Source organism: Dicentrarchus labrax, unplaced genomic scaffold (assembly GCF_905237075.1).
Source record: "Dicentrarchus labrax unplaced genomic scaffold, dlabrax2021, whole genome shotgun sequence".
NCBI lineage: Eukaryota > Metazoa > Chordata > Actinopteri > Moronidae > Dicentrarchus > Dicentrarchus labrax.
This window is the reverse complement of record NW_026136709.1, coordinates 16,457,981-16,474,470: the sequence shown is the minus strand read 5'-3', so window position 1 is coordinate 16,474,470 and position 16,490 is coordinate 16,457,981. Positions and strand designations below refer to the sequence as shown.

The following is a 16,490-nucleotide window of genomic DNA, read 5'->3' as shown; positions in this document are numbered from 1 at the left end:
ACATATCTTCTGCTTTAAAGCTGTTATTCATCTCCATCCTTGTGTACTGTGTGAAGGCAGAGGTGTTGGCGTTGGATGAGGGCGCATGGAGCAGGAGAGCTCTCAGCCAGTGTGGGTAGGAGGGCACTGATGAGGAGGCTCTGTGATGCTGAAGGCTATAATATCCGTGAATTCAAAATCATCATCATCATCATCAGGAACAAGAGAGAGGAAAAAAAAAATACTGCTTCACAAACCTCTTCCGCTCAAGCTCCTCCTTTAAACTCTCCTGTCTCAAACTTGGAGGATTGGCGGTGCCAGCTTTACCAGGAGCGGCAAGGGGTTGTAGCGGTGTGTTTGTGAGGCAAATAAAAAATGCGCTTTACCTTCCGTGTGGAGCACAGCTGGGGCATCTGTCCGAGCCGAGGGGTATCGCTGAACATTAGCTGTTGTCAAATGGTGTAATGGTCGTCAGTAACACTCCGAAAACAAGAGCAGCAACACCTCTGGACAAACACATGGACTCGCTGGAACATCCGATGTTACAAGTAAGTTTAATTACATTTAAATTAGTTTTGATTTAAAAAAAATAAAATAATAGTTAATAGTTGTCAAAAGTTAGTGTGCGAGAGAAACGGGGCAACTTGAGCTCACCTGCCCCTCAACCTGTCCGCTTCCTCGCGCCCATTGGTGGCTAAGTTTTGATTACGTACGCCGCGAGGACATCACCTCGTGTGTGTGTGTCAGTTTTTTTTTTTTGAAAATTTAACGGTCGATTTTGAATTTGTAAAAAAAAGTCGTTGAAGTTGTTATATTTAAATGTTACTTATGTTTGTATTAGTCAGGTTGGTGTTTTTATTTAACACAGTTTAATATTTTTTTTGTCTGGTTAGTCGGTGTCTAGTGTTTTAAGGTTAGTCTACTACTCATATAAACCCAAATACTTAAAAATATAAGAAAGATTTTAATATTTAACCTTGGTTGTTTGTGACATTTCTCTCGATTTATAAAACAAAAATCCAGGTGAAACTATTTTAATCAAGTTATAGCATCCTTTACTTTAGTAAAAGTAGTGATAACACAATGAAAAAATATACTATTACAAATAACATTCAACTTACTTAACGTTACCTTTCTTATCAGAAAAAGTAACGTTACTCATTATGAAGACTTTCTTTCTTCTAGTGTTTTATCATATATTGGATTATTGATATGTTAGTGTCTCTAATGTTGTAGCTGGTCAAAGTAAAGCTAATTTTAACAATTGTATGTGCTGTTGGGTAGTTTAAAAAGTCAAATAAGTGCTCATTTGTTTTGAATGAAAAATTATAATCGGCAAAGTAACTGTCAGCTCAATGTAGTGGAGTAAAATACAAAATTTACCTCGCAGAATTAGGCTATAGACTAGCACAGAAGATCAATAAAGCACTTTAAAATGGTACTTGAGTAGTGGTTACTTCCGCCTCGGTATCCATTGCCTATATCATTCACCAAGCCTTTATCCATTATCTTTCTCATGCAGTAAAGTCCATTTGTTCAACATGTATTATGCCATTTTGTATTTGGCTAATTGGGGTTAATGAAACCTCTTCCTGTTCCTCCAGACTCTCTCTGGTCAGCTGAAACTCTTCTGCATGACCGCCTCCATAAGAAAAAGCTCTTTCTCTCGCTCTCTTTTTATATGCACGATTAACATGTCCCCAAGGAACGGGCTGGGATAATAGGCAGATTTTAAACCAATTTCTGTTTTTCAGTTGCCACTAGCAACACATGCTGCAGGAGCTACTTGAGCTGAGTGCATTACTTTTCCAGCCCCTCACCATATCGGCTTGCATATTGGAGACCACCCACATAATTACCATCATTTTTATGACGACTGTCATAATATTACACTTCAAATAAAACAGTGAAAGCTGTGTTTAACTAATTGAACTAACAGCAAGGCTCGCTGTGATGTCTAAAAGGAGCCTTAAAACAATATCCCCATATGTGCAGTCTAACTGTTTTTGCTCGCTGTAATTGTTCCTCCTCTTCATACTGATGTGTGGAGAAGCCTTCTTAGTGCAGTAAGAGACTAGACACAAAGAGAGAAAAGAGTACCAAAAAGACTTGAAGTAGAGCACAAATACACACTGAAAAATAATCTGTAACTATTTTGTTACTGATAAATGGGCTGCAACCATAGATTATTGTAATTATCGATTCATCTGCAGACCGTTTTCTCAATTAATCCATAACAAAATGTCAGGAAATAATTCGAATTTTCTTAGTCCTTCCCAATAAGATACTCAGTTTACTAGGATATTAAACATAGACAACCTCAGATCGTAGAGGCAGCAACCAGAGATTTTTCTGGGGACAATTAGGTTTCCGTCAATGGATTAATCCATTAATTGACTAATCGTTGCAGCCTAAAACTTTTCACTTAATTTTTCAAGCGTAAATATTGGTTGCAGCCTCTATTTGTTTTGGACTGTCTCAAAACAACAAGACATTTGAAGACATCACCTTGGGCTCTTTGTACAGACCAAATGATTTAATTAAACATAAAAGTAATCTTGTTGGATGATAAACACTTTTCTTACTCTACGCCTGCTGAAGAATCAGATTAATTCCTTCTGAACGTCAATGCATGTTTGTGCAGAATCAGTACTGTGATTTTTGTCCATTGTCTCTGACATTGGCATCGTGTTAGGACGAGATCTCTTTAACGATGGACAGGAGGAACTGTAACACTATTTCCTTCTTGGCTCTCTGTAGTCTCACGGCAAAGGAGCTAGAAGAAAAGGTCGATTTAAAGGATCAGATGGCAGCACCTCCTCCGACACCACAACCAACAGCCTCGTTCGCCAGGTAAGGACGGCAGTTCACTTTGCAAAAAACATTTCAACTGCGGGGCACCACTCCACGTTGGCTAAGGGGATTGACCACAAGCCCTCCAGCTGAGGACCTTTTTTTAATGTCCTTCCCCATCTCTTTCTCTGTCTTGTTTGTTGTCATCTCTCTACTATCATACTCCGCAACGCCAAAGCACCCAGTACCTCCAACCCCCCGCTGATTAACCTACGACACACAAACTATAATCTTAAAATTGCACATGTACAGTCCAGTTTTTTAGTCATACGCTGCTCAAGATATTTTGCACACCATTTTATTGCATATAGTGTATATATTTTTAATTATAGTCATATATTTTCTATTATACTTTATAATATTCTTATTTTGTGATTCTTTATTGTACTTTTTGCACTACATTCCCCTATGCTGCTGTGTCTGATTTTTTAATTTCTCCTAAGGGGGGTTAATAAAGGAACATCTTATCTTATCTTACTATCAGCTGTCTGATAAATTAAAAAAAGTATATTTAAACTTGATTTTAACATCTTGCAAAGGCAAATGGTGCCACCACTCGTACAAGAGAGAATAGGTTTATACTGCCTCGGGACTGTTTTTGAGAAGGTATCTGATCATTTTGTGCACTATAGAAGTTACATTTCATGGCAACAGTTGTTTCATTCAGGAATGTAACACTTTGTGTAAGTGTGTGTAAATCCCTGACAGTAAATGCAAACTGGCATAAGAGCCCGGCTTCAGTCATCATCATCCATCAGGGATGAGATGTGCATTGCAGTGAAAGCCCTGTGTAAACACTGTTGGGTACAGTATGTTAAGTGGAGGCCTCTCTCCTGAGCTGCATCCACAATGGCCTGTTATAAAGCAGACCCTGCGAGGTACACACTCATCGTGTCTGGTCTTTGTTGAGCAGACCTGCAAGGGACAGGATGGGCCGGGTTAAGGATGCGCGCCCCTGCCTAAATGTTTCTACCTTTTTTGGAGGAGGCACACATCGCCTCGTCTTTGGCGCAGCAGCAACGGGAAGCTGGAGCAGATCAGAGCAAAAACCTCCTGGCTCGCTGTCTGCTTCGTCTCAAGGCTTGCGGGGAACTTCTGAATGAGCTGCTATCATCGGCGTTACAGCTCATCGGGAGCCGCTTTAGTGAGAAATTGCCTGATTTCGCTGCCACCCTTGGGAGCTCGTGCCCATTCCCACAGTCCCTTCCCCAAATGAGGAGTTACCCCTCCGGTCTGAGTCATCACAGATAAACGTAATTAGGCTGAGAGTGAGCGTCTGTTCTGCAACGTAACACCACATCCTACAGAAATGAAAGGCCATTAAAGTGAGAGACAGTAGAGGGATGTGGGGAGAGTGGAGGAGTAATGTGTTTCAGGGTCAGCGAGGCCCTTGCATGCCGAGCAGAAATATCCTCTTTGAGATATTTGCCGCAAGAGGGCCTCAGAAATAGCAGGCCTTCCAGTAACTTCTCCTCTGTTTGGATAATAATGTAAATACTGTTTTTCATTTGTGTTATCATAACAGCCGTTTTAATCTGACCTTATTTTCTTCGCCCTCATGCTCAATCATACCGCCTGTGATTATTTTCACTTTTCACAGAAGAATGAGGACATAGTATTTAAAATCGCTGAACTAACACCATCCCGGGAACGCATGAAACCGACCTTCTGTGTGGTTATCTCACTGCCTATTCATCAATCTGTCATTTGGTTTTCATCTTGTTCTCTGTTTCTGTTTGTTTTATCTTTCCTCTCCTCACCGTCGACAGTCAAAGCTGCTGTTTACTGAAGAATGATTGCACGACTGGATTTAAGAAATGATCTTTTGTATGTTTTGTTTTTAGCTCTCCCCTCCTGTCTGACCTGTTGAGTTTGTGTCTCATCGTCCTGGCATTCCTGTAGGCGTCTTAAGAACAACTGAGGCTTGTTGAGGTCACTGCGTGATCGATCCAACGCGGCATCATAAAAATGACTTTCCAGTAACTGCATATAAACAGCCCCTGAAAGACAGAATTACTCATGCTGCTACAGATAGAGGGCAGAGGGCAGACGGAGAGTAGGTTGAGAGAGAGAAAGGATGAGAGACGTTCCCTGTGGTCATGGCCTGATGCCCGGGGGAGTATGGAGGAGGCTGGGAAGGGTGGAGGTCCAGGGCAGACCAGACCGCTCAGCCGTGGGAGTAGCGAGGTCAGTGTTGAATTGAAGCTCAGCTCACCATTGAGAAGGAAGAAGGGCAGAGCTGTCAAATGTCTGTCAGTAAACTTCATCATCAGGCGGACAGTTTATTTTTATTTATGTGGAGGTGGTGTAGTTCTTGCAGTGTAAGCACAGAAATCGTCTTTTTCTTTTTTTGTGTGATTTGTGGTACATCGGCCATCTGTCATTGTTTCGACCCTACATCATTGTTTTAGCACTCTGCGTGGATTTCCTTTTATAGTCTGGAGATTTACGTCAACCCCATTTTTCATGAGGTAGAAAAACAAATGTTTCAGCTTCAAGATGATGAATGCTGATAGCTGTTTATCCACCTCATGCTTAGTTATAAAGGAATAGTATCAGTTTTGCGCTTATTTGTTTTCTTGCCGATAAGAAGATTGATACCATTCTCACCGTCTGGTAAATATTTAGCTGTAGCCAAAAGCTGGTTAGGTTAGCTTAGAATAAAGACTGGAAACAGAGAGAAACAATTAGCCTGGCCCTTCCCGAAATGAATTAAATCAATCTACCAGCACCTCTAAAGCTCACAAATTAACACGTTATGTCTTGTTTGTTTAAACAATATAAATATATACTATTTCCTGGCAGCGCGCAGGCGTCGGGCAACCAGTGGAGACTCCAGGAAGTTACTGCTAATGTCCAAGAAATAGCCCAGGACGAGCACACCACATGGACTGCTGTATTTTCTGATCATATTGGACACTGACTGCGACCCATAGCTGTAAATGTGAGTGATTGTCCATCTCTAGCCTGGCATTGTGTTTAGAGAGTCTGCCTTGTGCCTAATGCATCCTGGGAAACGATCCAGCCCCCCATGACCCTGAATAATAATAAACTTTCTTTATATAGCGCTTCTCTAAAAACAGAGTTAACAAAGTGCTTTACAGAGAGTGAGAAACAAAGCTTAGAGCAAACAACAGGATTAAACATGAGGGGGAGAACTGCTTAAAAGCAGGCCTACAAAAGTTCCTCCTAAGTAGTCAGTTTTAAAAAAAGACACAGACTTGGCGTAATGTCTTCTGTCAGGCTGTTCTAAAAAGTAAGATGTCTAATGATGAATATCACCATTTATTCTTTTAGTCTGATGAGCTCCAATTGAGGATGTCAGTTTGCCCTCTGACTCCTGCGGAGATGTTAGATATAAGACTTCAATGGATGGCCTTTAAAGTCCTGAAATCCTCTCTGTGACTGACAGATAACCTATAATGAAGTAAGGAAACCAAAAAAAACCAGAAACAAGTGAACAAGAACAATCGATTCAATATCAAAGCACATGCTAAAAAGCTGATTTTAGGTGTCCATGTGAAGCTGCATTAGAAACAATATACAGTTTGTTCAAACTGGGATTTGCATAACTCGCAGAGCATTATGTCATAATTAACCTCCTGCCGCTTCCCACGTCCCCTCGTTATGTTTATGTAAATGGTTGCACCAGGCTTTGTATCGCCCGCCTCCCTCTGTCTCTTTCACCTCCGTCTCTATAACAGCGTGTCTTGATAACTCCCACTGCAGCAGCTTTTCCACGGCACATTGTTGCGGCGCGACCCTCCGCTGTCTGCTCCGTCTGTACATTCAGGCTGGAGAACTGGATTTGGTGATGAAAGGCTGTCTGAGAGGGCGTGGTGAGGGCAGGAAACCCCTTCTCACTCTCTCCCTGATTGCGGACATTTTTCCTTTTCATCATCCTCTAGATTTTTTTCTTCTCTATTTAATGGAGAGCAGGGGTGACGCAAAGAGCTTATTATTGACTCTGATACTTATCAGACCTGGCAAACCCCTTGACTTTTAATGTAACGGAAACCAGTGCCCTACTGTAGTCGTATGGAGAAGCTGCCACTGGAAATCTTGGAAGGGTGAAGTGTAACATTAACCCTGCAGACATTTGTCTGAACTTTGAGCAATGTATGTCATAGTTTTCCAATAGTAGATATTTCTGGAGAGCCATATGTGTGTTCTGGCATCAAACTGCAGTAACGATGCATGCGGTTAGATACTGTGAATGTGGAAATGTTAAAATGTGGAAACCACTGCTGCTCTATCAGCCATCATAGAAGCACAGTACAGCCATCTAGTGGCAAAACAAAGAAATGCAGGCATTTAACCTGTTACATGATAATTTACAGTATCAGTAGAGTAACCAAATCAAGCTGCCAAATCTGTATTTTAGCTCCTGATTATAGTGAAGGGGTACAATTTTCAGCACTTGTCCCTGATATTAAGATTTACAAGACACAGCAGTGCACGCCTTGTGTTCACAGTGATCTGAATCAGAGTTTATCTGCCTCCACACTCTCCCCACCCTGCTGTGTTACAGCGAAGGCTAAATTAATTTGGCACTGTGTTGATGCACTACCCCCTAAGTGGGCAAGGTCAGTGCTTTCTGCTGTTATTCTGAGTGATTAAAGTCTTCCATGTTAATGATGGCCATCAGAATGCCACATCAGACACCATATTAGGTTATAAAGATCAATGTCATAGCCGTTTTTTTTCTGATTATCGCTCATTTATTTTAGTAGTGATTGGAGTTTGTAAGTCATGCTATGAAATGAAGAGTGGTGCTTGGGATTTCATGTAGTTGCTTCGGTTGTTTTGTCCGAAACCCAAAGATTTTCTATGACATAAGAACAAAGAAAAGCAGGTTATCCACTTAGTTGAGAAGCTGGCTCTTGTTTCTGCTCAGCTCTATTAATTAACTACTCACACACCACTACTTACATACACAAACTAATTACAAATGGCACAACACGTCCACATCCTGCACTGGGAAAGTAAACTAAAGTTATCCACAATATGGCATTGTTTTCTAATCATAAGATGGAAGTTTGTTCTTGTCTTCAAGTGCCTGCTGCCACTGTGACTGATTGAGATTGTGATGGAGGCCTAGAGGAGGAATAGATGTCTTTCTCTGCTGCATTACTTGCTTTCTCACACTTGGTTTCTGCTTGTGGATAATGATAATGTGTACTTCTGTAATTTAACAGATATGATGACAAGAAGGGATGCAGTTTTTTAAATAAACAGCTTCAAGCGTAGCTTTGAAGGTGCGTCCAGAAAGCATAATGAACCTAAGTTAAACAGGAAGTGTTTTAGTTTGTGGACATGATCTCCTGCAGTATTTTTCATGGCGTCAGCAGCAGCTGAGTGATGATTACCTCTCAAAGGGGGACAGACTCTGACAGACTACCTGATAGATAGGTTTCCCTTCTCACTGTAAGGTGCACCTCTCTCTGTTTTTAATGATGCCTTTCCATCACAGCAGACACACGTCAGCCTGTGAATTATTGGCAGTAAACTATGGAAGCTTCAATGTTGATGAAAGACGGTGCCAGATTTACGTTGAGCTGAGTGTCTGTCGGGCCCCGAGCAAGAGATATATAGATACTGATACTATCACTGATGAGCACAAAGCTTCACAACAGGTTACACACCATCTGCACATGACCACTTGAGTCCAGAAATGCTGCCTGTATTCACCAAAACAACACTGTCATCCCACCCAGTACTGCAGTATGGTGTAAGGGTAGGAACAGATTAAACATAGGAGGTGCCAGTGACAGAATAAAGGCCTTATGGGTGTTATGTAGATACACAAAAAAGGGTTTTGCATGTAAGTCTGCTTTAGGAAAGACTAACTTCACATTTTTATATGTTTGCGCTCTATTTATGTAACTAAAAGAAAAACATATTTTTAAACCTTCTGTGTGCTTTCAAATCCTTTATGAAACATGGATTCAGGGGGAAACTGCTTGCATAGCTCTGTCCAAAGGTAACAAAATCTGCCTGCCAGCCCCTCATTGTACCTCTTGGTTTTGGTAAGGATTAAACAAACAAGATATAAAGTGTTGAACTTAGAGCTTCCATAAAATGGTTGCCTGTCTTCAAGGCTTCACACAAGTCAAGTCAAGTAATAAAAAATGTAAAATTACACTATAAAAGAGGTGTTGGTTGAATACCAAACGTCTGACATCAGTGATGGATGAGTGAATGAACCCTTAGGTGCTAGTTTTATGGGTGTGGGTGCACTCTGCCCAGGTTGTGTGGTAAGAACAGTGATGATGGTGATTGATCAATAAATCCTGTTCATAACACACACACACACACACACACACACACACACACACACACCACACACAAACACACACACTCACTCACTGACGTGCCGCTAATTTATTGCTGGAACTTGAGGATTCTCCTATGTGGATGTGGTCACTACATTAAAAGGAATAAATATAGAACACATACAGATATTAAGCATATGCAATATTGATAAACATAAAGAGTATACTTCCATATATGGAACTGTGAGTTCTTGATTGATCGGGCAAAGTGATATTCCAGAAAACTGCAGCGACGATTAAAGCCGTCCTCCACGGCTCGGGCCAGACGTCTCACCCTGCATGCCCGAGGACAGACGAATGGAGACCTAAGATCAGTGTCAAAAAGTTGGTTCACGTGAACTCCATGCACAGGCCACAGACTCTAGAACTGAGCATGTGAATTGTGCGTGGGATGAAAGAGGGATGCCTGTGGTCTGTAACGGATGAAGAGTGGATGACCTTCTTAACAGACACAGTGCGGATAAAAAAGAAAAGGCTTAACGAACCAAAATGAATGTCAGAAACTAAGTAGAATGATTTTAAACAGGTCAACAATAGAAACAAAAAGTGCAGTGTCAAACTAAATAATAATAAATAAAAAAAACAATAACTGAAACAAACATCTTTGGAATAATGAAACAGTTTAACAGATTAAATTCAGTTACTTTTTTCTTCAATAAATAAAATAAAAATGAATATAATGATCCTCTTTATCTCTAACTGCTCTGTTCCACACTCACACAGACCTTCCGTGGTACAATGCTCAGTTTATCCACAATGCGAATGTATGGAAACATCTTCTCGGTGAAAGTATGTGTGAAGGTGCCTATGCATGTGTTAGTATCAGGATCAGAGAAAGACAGGGTCCCGCTGTCCCAGTCCAGATTCACTCTGATCCTCCGGAACTTCCTCTGCTCTCTGAGACTAATGATCGGACCTGGTAGCGACTGTGCAGAGTATACGCCTTCACGGAACCACATTCTCCATAATCCAGACAGTATGCGTCCCTTCCTCTTGGCAGACTCTGCTAACACACCTACAAGCCAGTGTCCACTGTCTCCAACATCAATATCCCAGCTGTGGTTCCCAGAGTTAAAGCCCTCAGAGCCCAGAACAGACACGCCATAATCAAACCTCTCCAGATTATCAGGGAGCTGCTTCTTCTCTCCTCGTTTTGCACTGGTCAGATCTTTGGATAAGATGAGTTCTGGGTCAGCAGTGTTTGGATCCAGAAGCACAGGAGTGTAGGAAACCATCTCTTTCATCTTGTTCCAGATGTTGAAGGTCAGGTTGCCCAGGTGTTTGGCTTCGTCGATCAGAGCTCCTGAGCCCAGCTGTGGATCCTCCAGCAGGAGCCGCTGCCGGACTCTTTCCATTGCAGCCTTGTAGTTCTGCAGGAATGTGACGTCTTCGGCTCTCAGCTCCTCCTCTGTGGCTCTGACTGTGTCTGAAAGAGCTGCTATCTCTCTGCTCAGAGTCTGAATCTTCTCCTTCAGCATCTGACTCTTCTGCTCCTCTTCCTCCCTCAGCACTGCTATCCTGGTCTCCTCTTCTTCCTTTAGAAAGTGGTGAAGCTTCTGAAACTGCTCCTTAATCTTCTTCTCCGTGTATCTCGCTTTGAACTTATAAACTTATAATGTGTTTTGCTGTTTGATCAAACTTTACTTTAACTTGTTCAAATACCTTCAACTTTTCCTTCAGGGGCTCCAGAGTTCCCTGAAGGTTCTTCTTGCGTTGTTGTGTAGCTTCATCGATGGGTCTGAATCGGTGGTTGGTGTGTTTTTCTGAATCTCTGCATACGATGCACACCGGCTGCTGGTGGTCCAGACAGAAGAGTTTGAGTTTCTCAGAGTGCAGACTGCAGAGAGCCCCTGAAGCTCTCTGATCTCTCTCCATCAAGAAGGCTTCACACATGTTCTTCAACACCAGACTAACAGGTGGTTCTGCCTTGGAAGATATTGTCTTACAAATTGGACACGCCTGTGATTGTTTCTGTCTCCACCACTCCTTCAGACAGTCTTTACAGAAGCTGTGGCTACATGGTACAACAACAGGGTTTTTAAAGATGTCATGACAGACTGAACAATAGAGTTCCTCCTCTGATCTGGAAGCCATTTTGTCTCTGAGTGAAGCTGAAACCACAGTAGACAAAATTACAGTCAGTCACTGAAATACTTTCACTTCCTTCAGTCCTGTTTTTAATCAAACTCACATTCAGTCTGTGGATTGTCAGCAAGTTGAGGCAGAAGTGTTCTACTTTTCCACTTTTCTCTCCTGTAGCTGAACTCACATGGAGGTTATTACTTTGTTCTGCAGGTGAGTCCGATCGTCTGCTTTTCAGTCTGTGCGTCTCTTTAAAGATGAAGAACAACAAGCTGTTTTCTGGTTCGTCCCGAGTGAGTCAGAGGAGGGGTGGAGCTTTCTCAGACCTCCTCTGCTGAATGTTGTTGCTTCACACGTAACACAGGGCAGGAATCAACAACTGTATGAATGGTGAAGCAACACTATCCAGTAAAGGGTGGTGATGTTACAGGCCCAGTAATAAATAAATAATAATAAAGTGGAAAACCTCCTCCTGGGAGCTGCAGAAATAAACTCTCTTGAGATGATCAAGTTTATTGTTCTGACTGACAAAAATATATATTAATACAGATTGAGATGTGCTGAAAAAGTACTAAGAAGGTTGCTAGTGTAGCACCCCTAATGCTAACCCAAAGGAAGTAATAGTAGGGCAACCAACATCTACCTAGGTCAGAGGTGTGGTGCCTTGAATAACTCCGGACAAGTTTGAATGGGGATTGAACAGTTGACAGTATTTATTGCCTCAGGTAACCCAACCATATCAACAGCAATTTAAATGGAATGAAAATATAAAATATAAAATAAAATAGAGCTCTCTCAGTTCCTGATCCTTGTATGTTTGTGCACTGAGTCTGCTACTACCCGGGTAGAGTTAATAGTGTGTACGCATTCTTATCTGTTCCTGAATGGGCAAACTAGTCAGATGTCCTCTGTGGCTGGTCGTGCAGCAGGCGTCACCGAGTCCCCGACCCTCCACAGTCCCTCTGGGCTGGGCTCGCCATCATTGGATCCTCAAGATTCTTTCTGGTAGCTCAATAAAACCAACCTGCACAAGTACTGCAGAGTATTAAGTTACTCTGTTCTGTTCTTATTTCTAACATGAGACCTCATTAACTTATTTTCTGAGTTAGTGCATCAATAACCAATGACTAGAACATACTTTGTTGACAATGGAATGAACTACCACATGCAATAGCAACTGGTATTTTAAGCACCAACAAGTATTAATCATGAATTTCTACATTCTCTTCTTTTTTACTACCAAATTTCCTATTTGTGGCTTCATAGACAGTGTTTCCTTGCTGATATTAACAAAAACAGAAAATGTAATACTACAAATGTTTTAACCGTAATGCAGTCTGCTGAAGCTACATATGAAGTACAGCGTAAATTTGAATTTTTGGACAGAAATATTTCGATTTCTTTCTCCCATCCCTTACAGTTTGGTGTTAGTAGCGGCTAATTTAGCCCTGAGCAGCTAGCCTTAAGCACAGATGAGGAAATCCACACTTTTTTGATTTTCAAACTTCTTGTCTGCTGCATCAACTGGCACTTACTCAAGTTACATCATTTGAGGAAATGTATCAGCTTTATCAGAGCCACAAAACACTTTACACAACTGTTGATAATACATATGGAGTACTACAACAAAAGACAGTAAATAGACTTTGATCAAGAAATCAAACCCCAACATTTAACTTATTAAAACTCAAGTTTTGACAGGTTATTTACTCAATAAATACATAAATTAATTGTAAATTTCTCTTATATAAAAAGTACTATTACCAAAATACTATTATTAAGACAATCTTTTGACTCTGGGTCTAATGAATCCATTATACTAGCATTGAAACAGTTTCTAAAAAGAGCCACCTAAAAGAACCCAACCCTAATTGTAGCTAAGCTTAGGTTCCTCTTTGATACCTCTTACAATGCCTTTTCAATCAAACTGTATGGGTTATAAAGTTCAATATGATATATAGTAATACTGTTGTTTCCAAAAAGAGTGTCCGCTTGGCGAACACAATGAGCATCACTTCCGATTTGCAGAGACTGATAGTTGAGTTTGTCTTTATCTCTGTCTGACAGCAGGAATCATGTTGTCATTTTCTTTGGGCAAACCACAGTTACTGTGTGGCACCTTGGACAACACTGATAGAGTGAGTGGTGCTGCCGATGAGACAGGTTGCCCTTTGCTTTATGGAACAAGTTTTGGACTCTTCAGCATCAAAGTCAACTCTGCACAATATTAAGATGGAGCACATTGTATAAGACGGCAAAAAACAGGGTCATTATGGAAAAGGACCACAGCTAAGTGCTAAGACTGTATACACGGAGCAGAGATACCAAAACAATCTTTATTGTCATCTTGATCATTGTAATATCTCAACATTCATTTCAAATAGCATATAAAATATGCTACTTAACATTTCTTTGTAAATCCTTTAATAGCAACTTTTGCAGAATTTACAAGTCATATCAACCATATATAATTAAAGCATAATGCATAATTAACGCAACTGTGTTACCAAATTGTAACACCCAGTCAAATTATGCAAATGCAAATTGAATTAAATTAAGTGTCATGTTGAATGCAACCCAACTGAATGATGCAGCTTGGGCTGATTGAAAGCCCTGATGTGTTTACTGTGATGAGACCTGATTAGCTCATTCCCATTGGATGAAAAATGTATGAATTGTTGTAGGAATTTCAAAGCCAAAGGGGCATTGTTCAATCATTGAAATTCAGACCATCACTCATGCTGGAGTGCTCGCGCTGTCCTTGTTACCAGATCCACAGTCATACTGTGTATATGAATATTACCTCTGCAGCTCCCCCCCACCACCACATGTTAGTCTTTCATTGTTAGAGGTCTGAATCACAGCACAAAGGGTGGGGGAAAAAAAGGAAAAGGCTTAACAAACCAAAAATAAAAGTCAGAAACTAAGTAGAATGATTTTAAACAGGTCAACAATAGAAACAAAAAGTGCAGTGTCAAACTTAATTAAAAAAAATAAAAAAACTATAACTGAAACAAACATCTTGGGAATAATGAAACAGTTTAACAGATTAAATTCAGTTACTTTTTTCTTCAATAAATAAAATAAAAATGAATATAATGATCCTCTTTATCTCTAACTGCTCTGTTCCACACTCACACAGACCTTCCGTGGTACAATGCTCAGTTTATCCGCAATGCGAATGTATGGAAACATCTTCTCTGTGAAAGTCTGCGTGAAGGTGCATATGTATGTGTTAGTATCAGGATCAGAGAACGACAGGGTCCCGCTGTCCCAGTCCAGATTCACTCTGATCCTCCGGAACTTCCTCTGCACTCCGAGACCAATGATCGGACCTGGTAGCGACTGTGCCGAGTATACGCCTTCACAGAACCACATTCTCCATAATCCAGACAGTATGCGTCCCTTCCTCTGGGCAGACTCTGCTAACACACCCACCAGCCAGCTTCCACTGTCTCCAACCTCAATATCCCAGTTGTGGTTCCCCGAGTTAAAGCCCTCAGAGCCCAGGACAGACCAATTATAATCAAACCTCTCCGGATTATCAGGGAGCTGCTTCTTCTCTCCTCGTTTTGCACTGGTCAGATCTTCAGATAAGATGAGTTCTGGGTCAGCAGTGTTTGGATCCAGAAGCACAGGAGTGTAGGAAACCATCTCTTTCATCTTGTTCCAGATGTTGAAGGTCAGGTTGCCCAGGTGTTTGGCTTCGTCGATCAGAGCTCCTGAGCCCAGCTGTGGATCCTCCAGCAGGGGCCGCTGCCGGACTCTTTCGATTGCAGCCTTGTAGTTCTGCAGGAATGTGACGTCTTCGGCTCTCAGCTCCTCCTCTGTGGCTCTGACTGTGTCTGAAAGAGCTGCTATCTCTCTGCTCAGAGTCTCAATCTTCTCCTTCAGCATCTGACTCTTCTGCTCCTCTTCCTCCCTCAGCGCAGCTATCCTGGTCTCCTCTTCCTCCTCTAGAAAGTGATGAAGCTTCTGAAACTGCTCCTTAATCTTCCTCTCCGTGTATCTCGCTTTGAACTTAATGTGTTCTGCTGTTTGATCAAACTTTACTTTAACTTGTTCAAAAAGCTTCAACTTCTCCTTCAGGGGCTCCAGAGTTTCCTGAAGGTTCTTCTTGGGTTGTTGTGTAGCTTCATCGATGGGTCTGAATCGGTGGTTGGTGTGTTTTTCTGAATCTCTGCATACGACGCACACCGGCTGCTGGTGGTCCAGACAGAAGAGTTTGAGTTTCTCAGAGTGCAGACTGCAGAGAGCCCCTGAAGCTCTCTGATCTCTCTCCATCAAGAAGGCTTCACACATGTTCTTCAACACCAGACTAACAGGTGGTTCTCCCTTCGAAGATATTGTCTTACAAATTGGACACTCCCGTGATTGTTTCTGTCTCCACCACTTCTTCAGACAGTCTTTACAGAAGCTGTGGCTACATGGCACAACAACAGGGTTTTTAAAGATGTCATGACAGACTGAACAATAGAGTTCCTCCTCTGATCTGGAAGCCATTTTGTCTCTGAGTGAAGCTGAAACCACAGTAGACAAAATTACAGTCAGTCACTGAAATACTTTCACTTTCACTCCCGTTTTTAGTCAAACTCACATTCAGTCTGTGGATTGTCAGCAGGTTGAGGCAGAAGGGTTCTACTTTTCCACTTTTCTCTCCTGTAGCTGAACTCACATGGAGGTTATTACTTTGTTCTGCAGGTGAATCTGATCGTCTGCTTTTCAGTCTGTGCGTCTCTTTAAAGATGAAGAACAACAAGCTGTTTCCTTGTTCGTCCCGAGTGAGTCAGAGGAGGGGTGGAGCTTTCTCAGACCTCCTCTGCTGAATGTTGCTGCTCCACACGTAACACAGGGCAGGAATCAACAACTGCATGAATGGTGAAGCAACACTATCCAGTAAAGGGTGGTGATGTTACAGGCCCAGTAATAAATAATAATAAAGTGGAAAACCTCCTCCTGGGAGCTGCAGAACTAATCTCTCTTGAGATGATCAAGTTTATTGTTCTGACTGACAAAGATATATTATAATACAGATTGAGATGTGTTGAAAAAGAACTAAGAAAGTTGCTAGTGTAGCACCCCTAATGCTAACCCAAAGGAAATAATATAAGGGCAACCAACATCTACCTAGGTCCAAGGTGTGGTGCCTTGAATAACTCCGGGTTTGTATGGGGATTGAACAGTTGACAGTATGTATTGCTTCAGGCAACCCAACCATATCAACAGCAATTTAAATGGAAT

The 16,490-nt window shown here is 41.5% G+C and overlaps 2 protein-coding genes across 5 annotated transcripts in view; one reads left to right on the top strand and one right to left on the bottom strand.

The window, feature by feature from the left end:
• The first annotated feature begins 236 nt into the window (after positions 1-236).
• cacnb2a (calcium channel, voltage-dependent, beta 2a) overlaps positions 237-16,490 on the top strand; it is a 74,027-nt gene continuing 57,773 nt past the window's right edge. Inside the window, exons 1-2 of one of the 2 annotated variants that reach the window (XM_051410633.1) lie at positions 237-527; positions 2,740-2,832. In XM_051410633.1, coding sequence (XP_051266593.1) covers positions 444-527; positions 2,740-2,832 — 177 coding nt within the window. In that variant the 5' untranslated portion in view covers positions 237-443. The remainder of the gene's footprint in view (positions 528-2,739; positions 2,833-16,490) is intronic. The other variant, XM_051410636.1, reaches the window with a different exon arrangement.
• LOC127369368 (nuclear factor 7, brain-like) lies at positions 9,202-16,021 on the bottom strand. 3 transcript variants are annotated; one of them, XM_051410648.1, is made up of 3 exons: positions 15,847-16,021; positions 14,782-15,769; positions 9,202-10,280 (listed from the first exon to the last, which is right to left on the bottom strand). In XM_051410648.1, exons 2-3 carry the CDS (start codon positions 15,750-15,752, stop codon positions 9,863-9,865), a joined length of 1,389 nt encoding a protein of 462 aa, XP_051266608.1. In that variant the 5' UTR covers positions 15,753-15,769; positions 15,847-16,021; the 3' UTR covers positions 9,202-9,862. The 3 variants fall into 3 exon arrangements, with proteins under 3 accessions (XP_051266608.1, XP_051266607.1, XP_051266606.1); XM_051410647.1 differs by having other exon boundaries at positions 9,202-10,083; positions 14,585-15,769; positions 15,847-16,019; XM_051410646.1 differs by lacking the exon at positions 9,202-10,280 and having other exon boundaries at positions 13,572-15,769; positions 15,847-16,015.

Coding starts and splice junctions, on each gene's coding strand:
- LOC127369368 (XM_051410648.1), bottom strand. CDS start 15,752: ATGGCTTCCAGATCAGAGGAGGAACTCTATTGTTCAGTCTGTCATGAC. Junction 10,281..14,781: donor CTCCCTGATAATCCGGAGAG/GTTTGATTATAA, acceptor TAATCTGGAGAG/GTTTGATTATGGCGTGTCTG.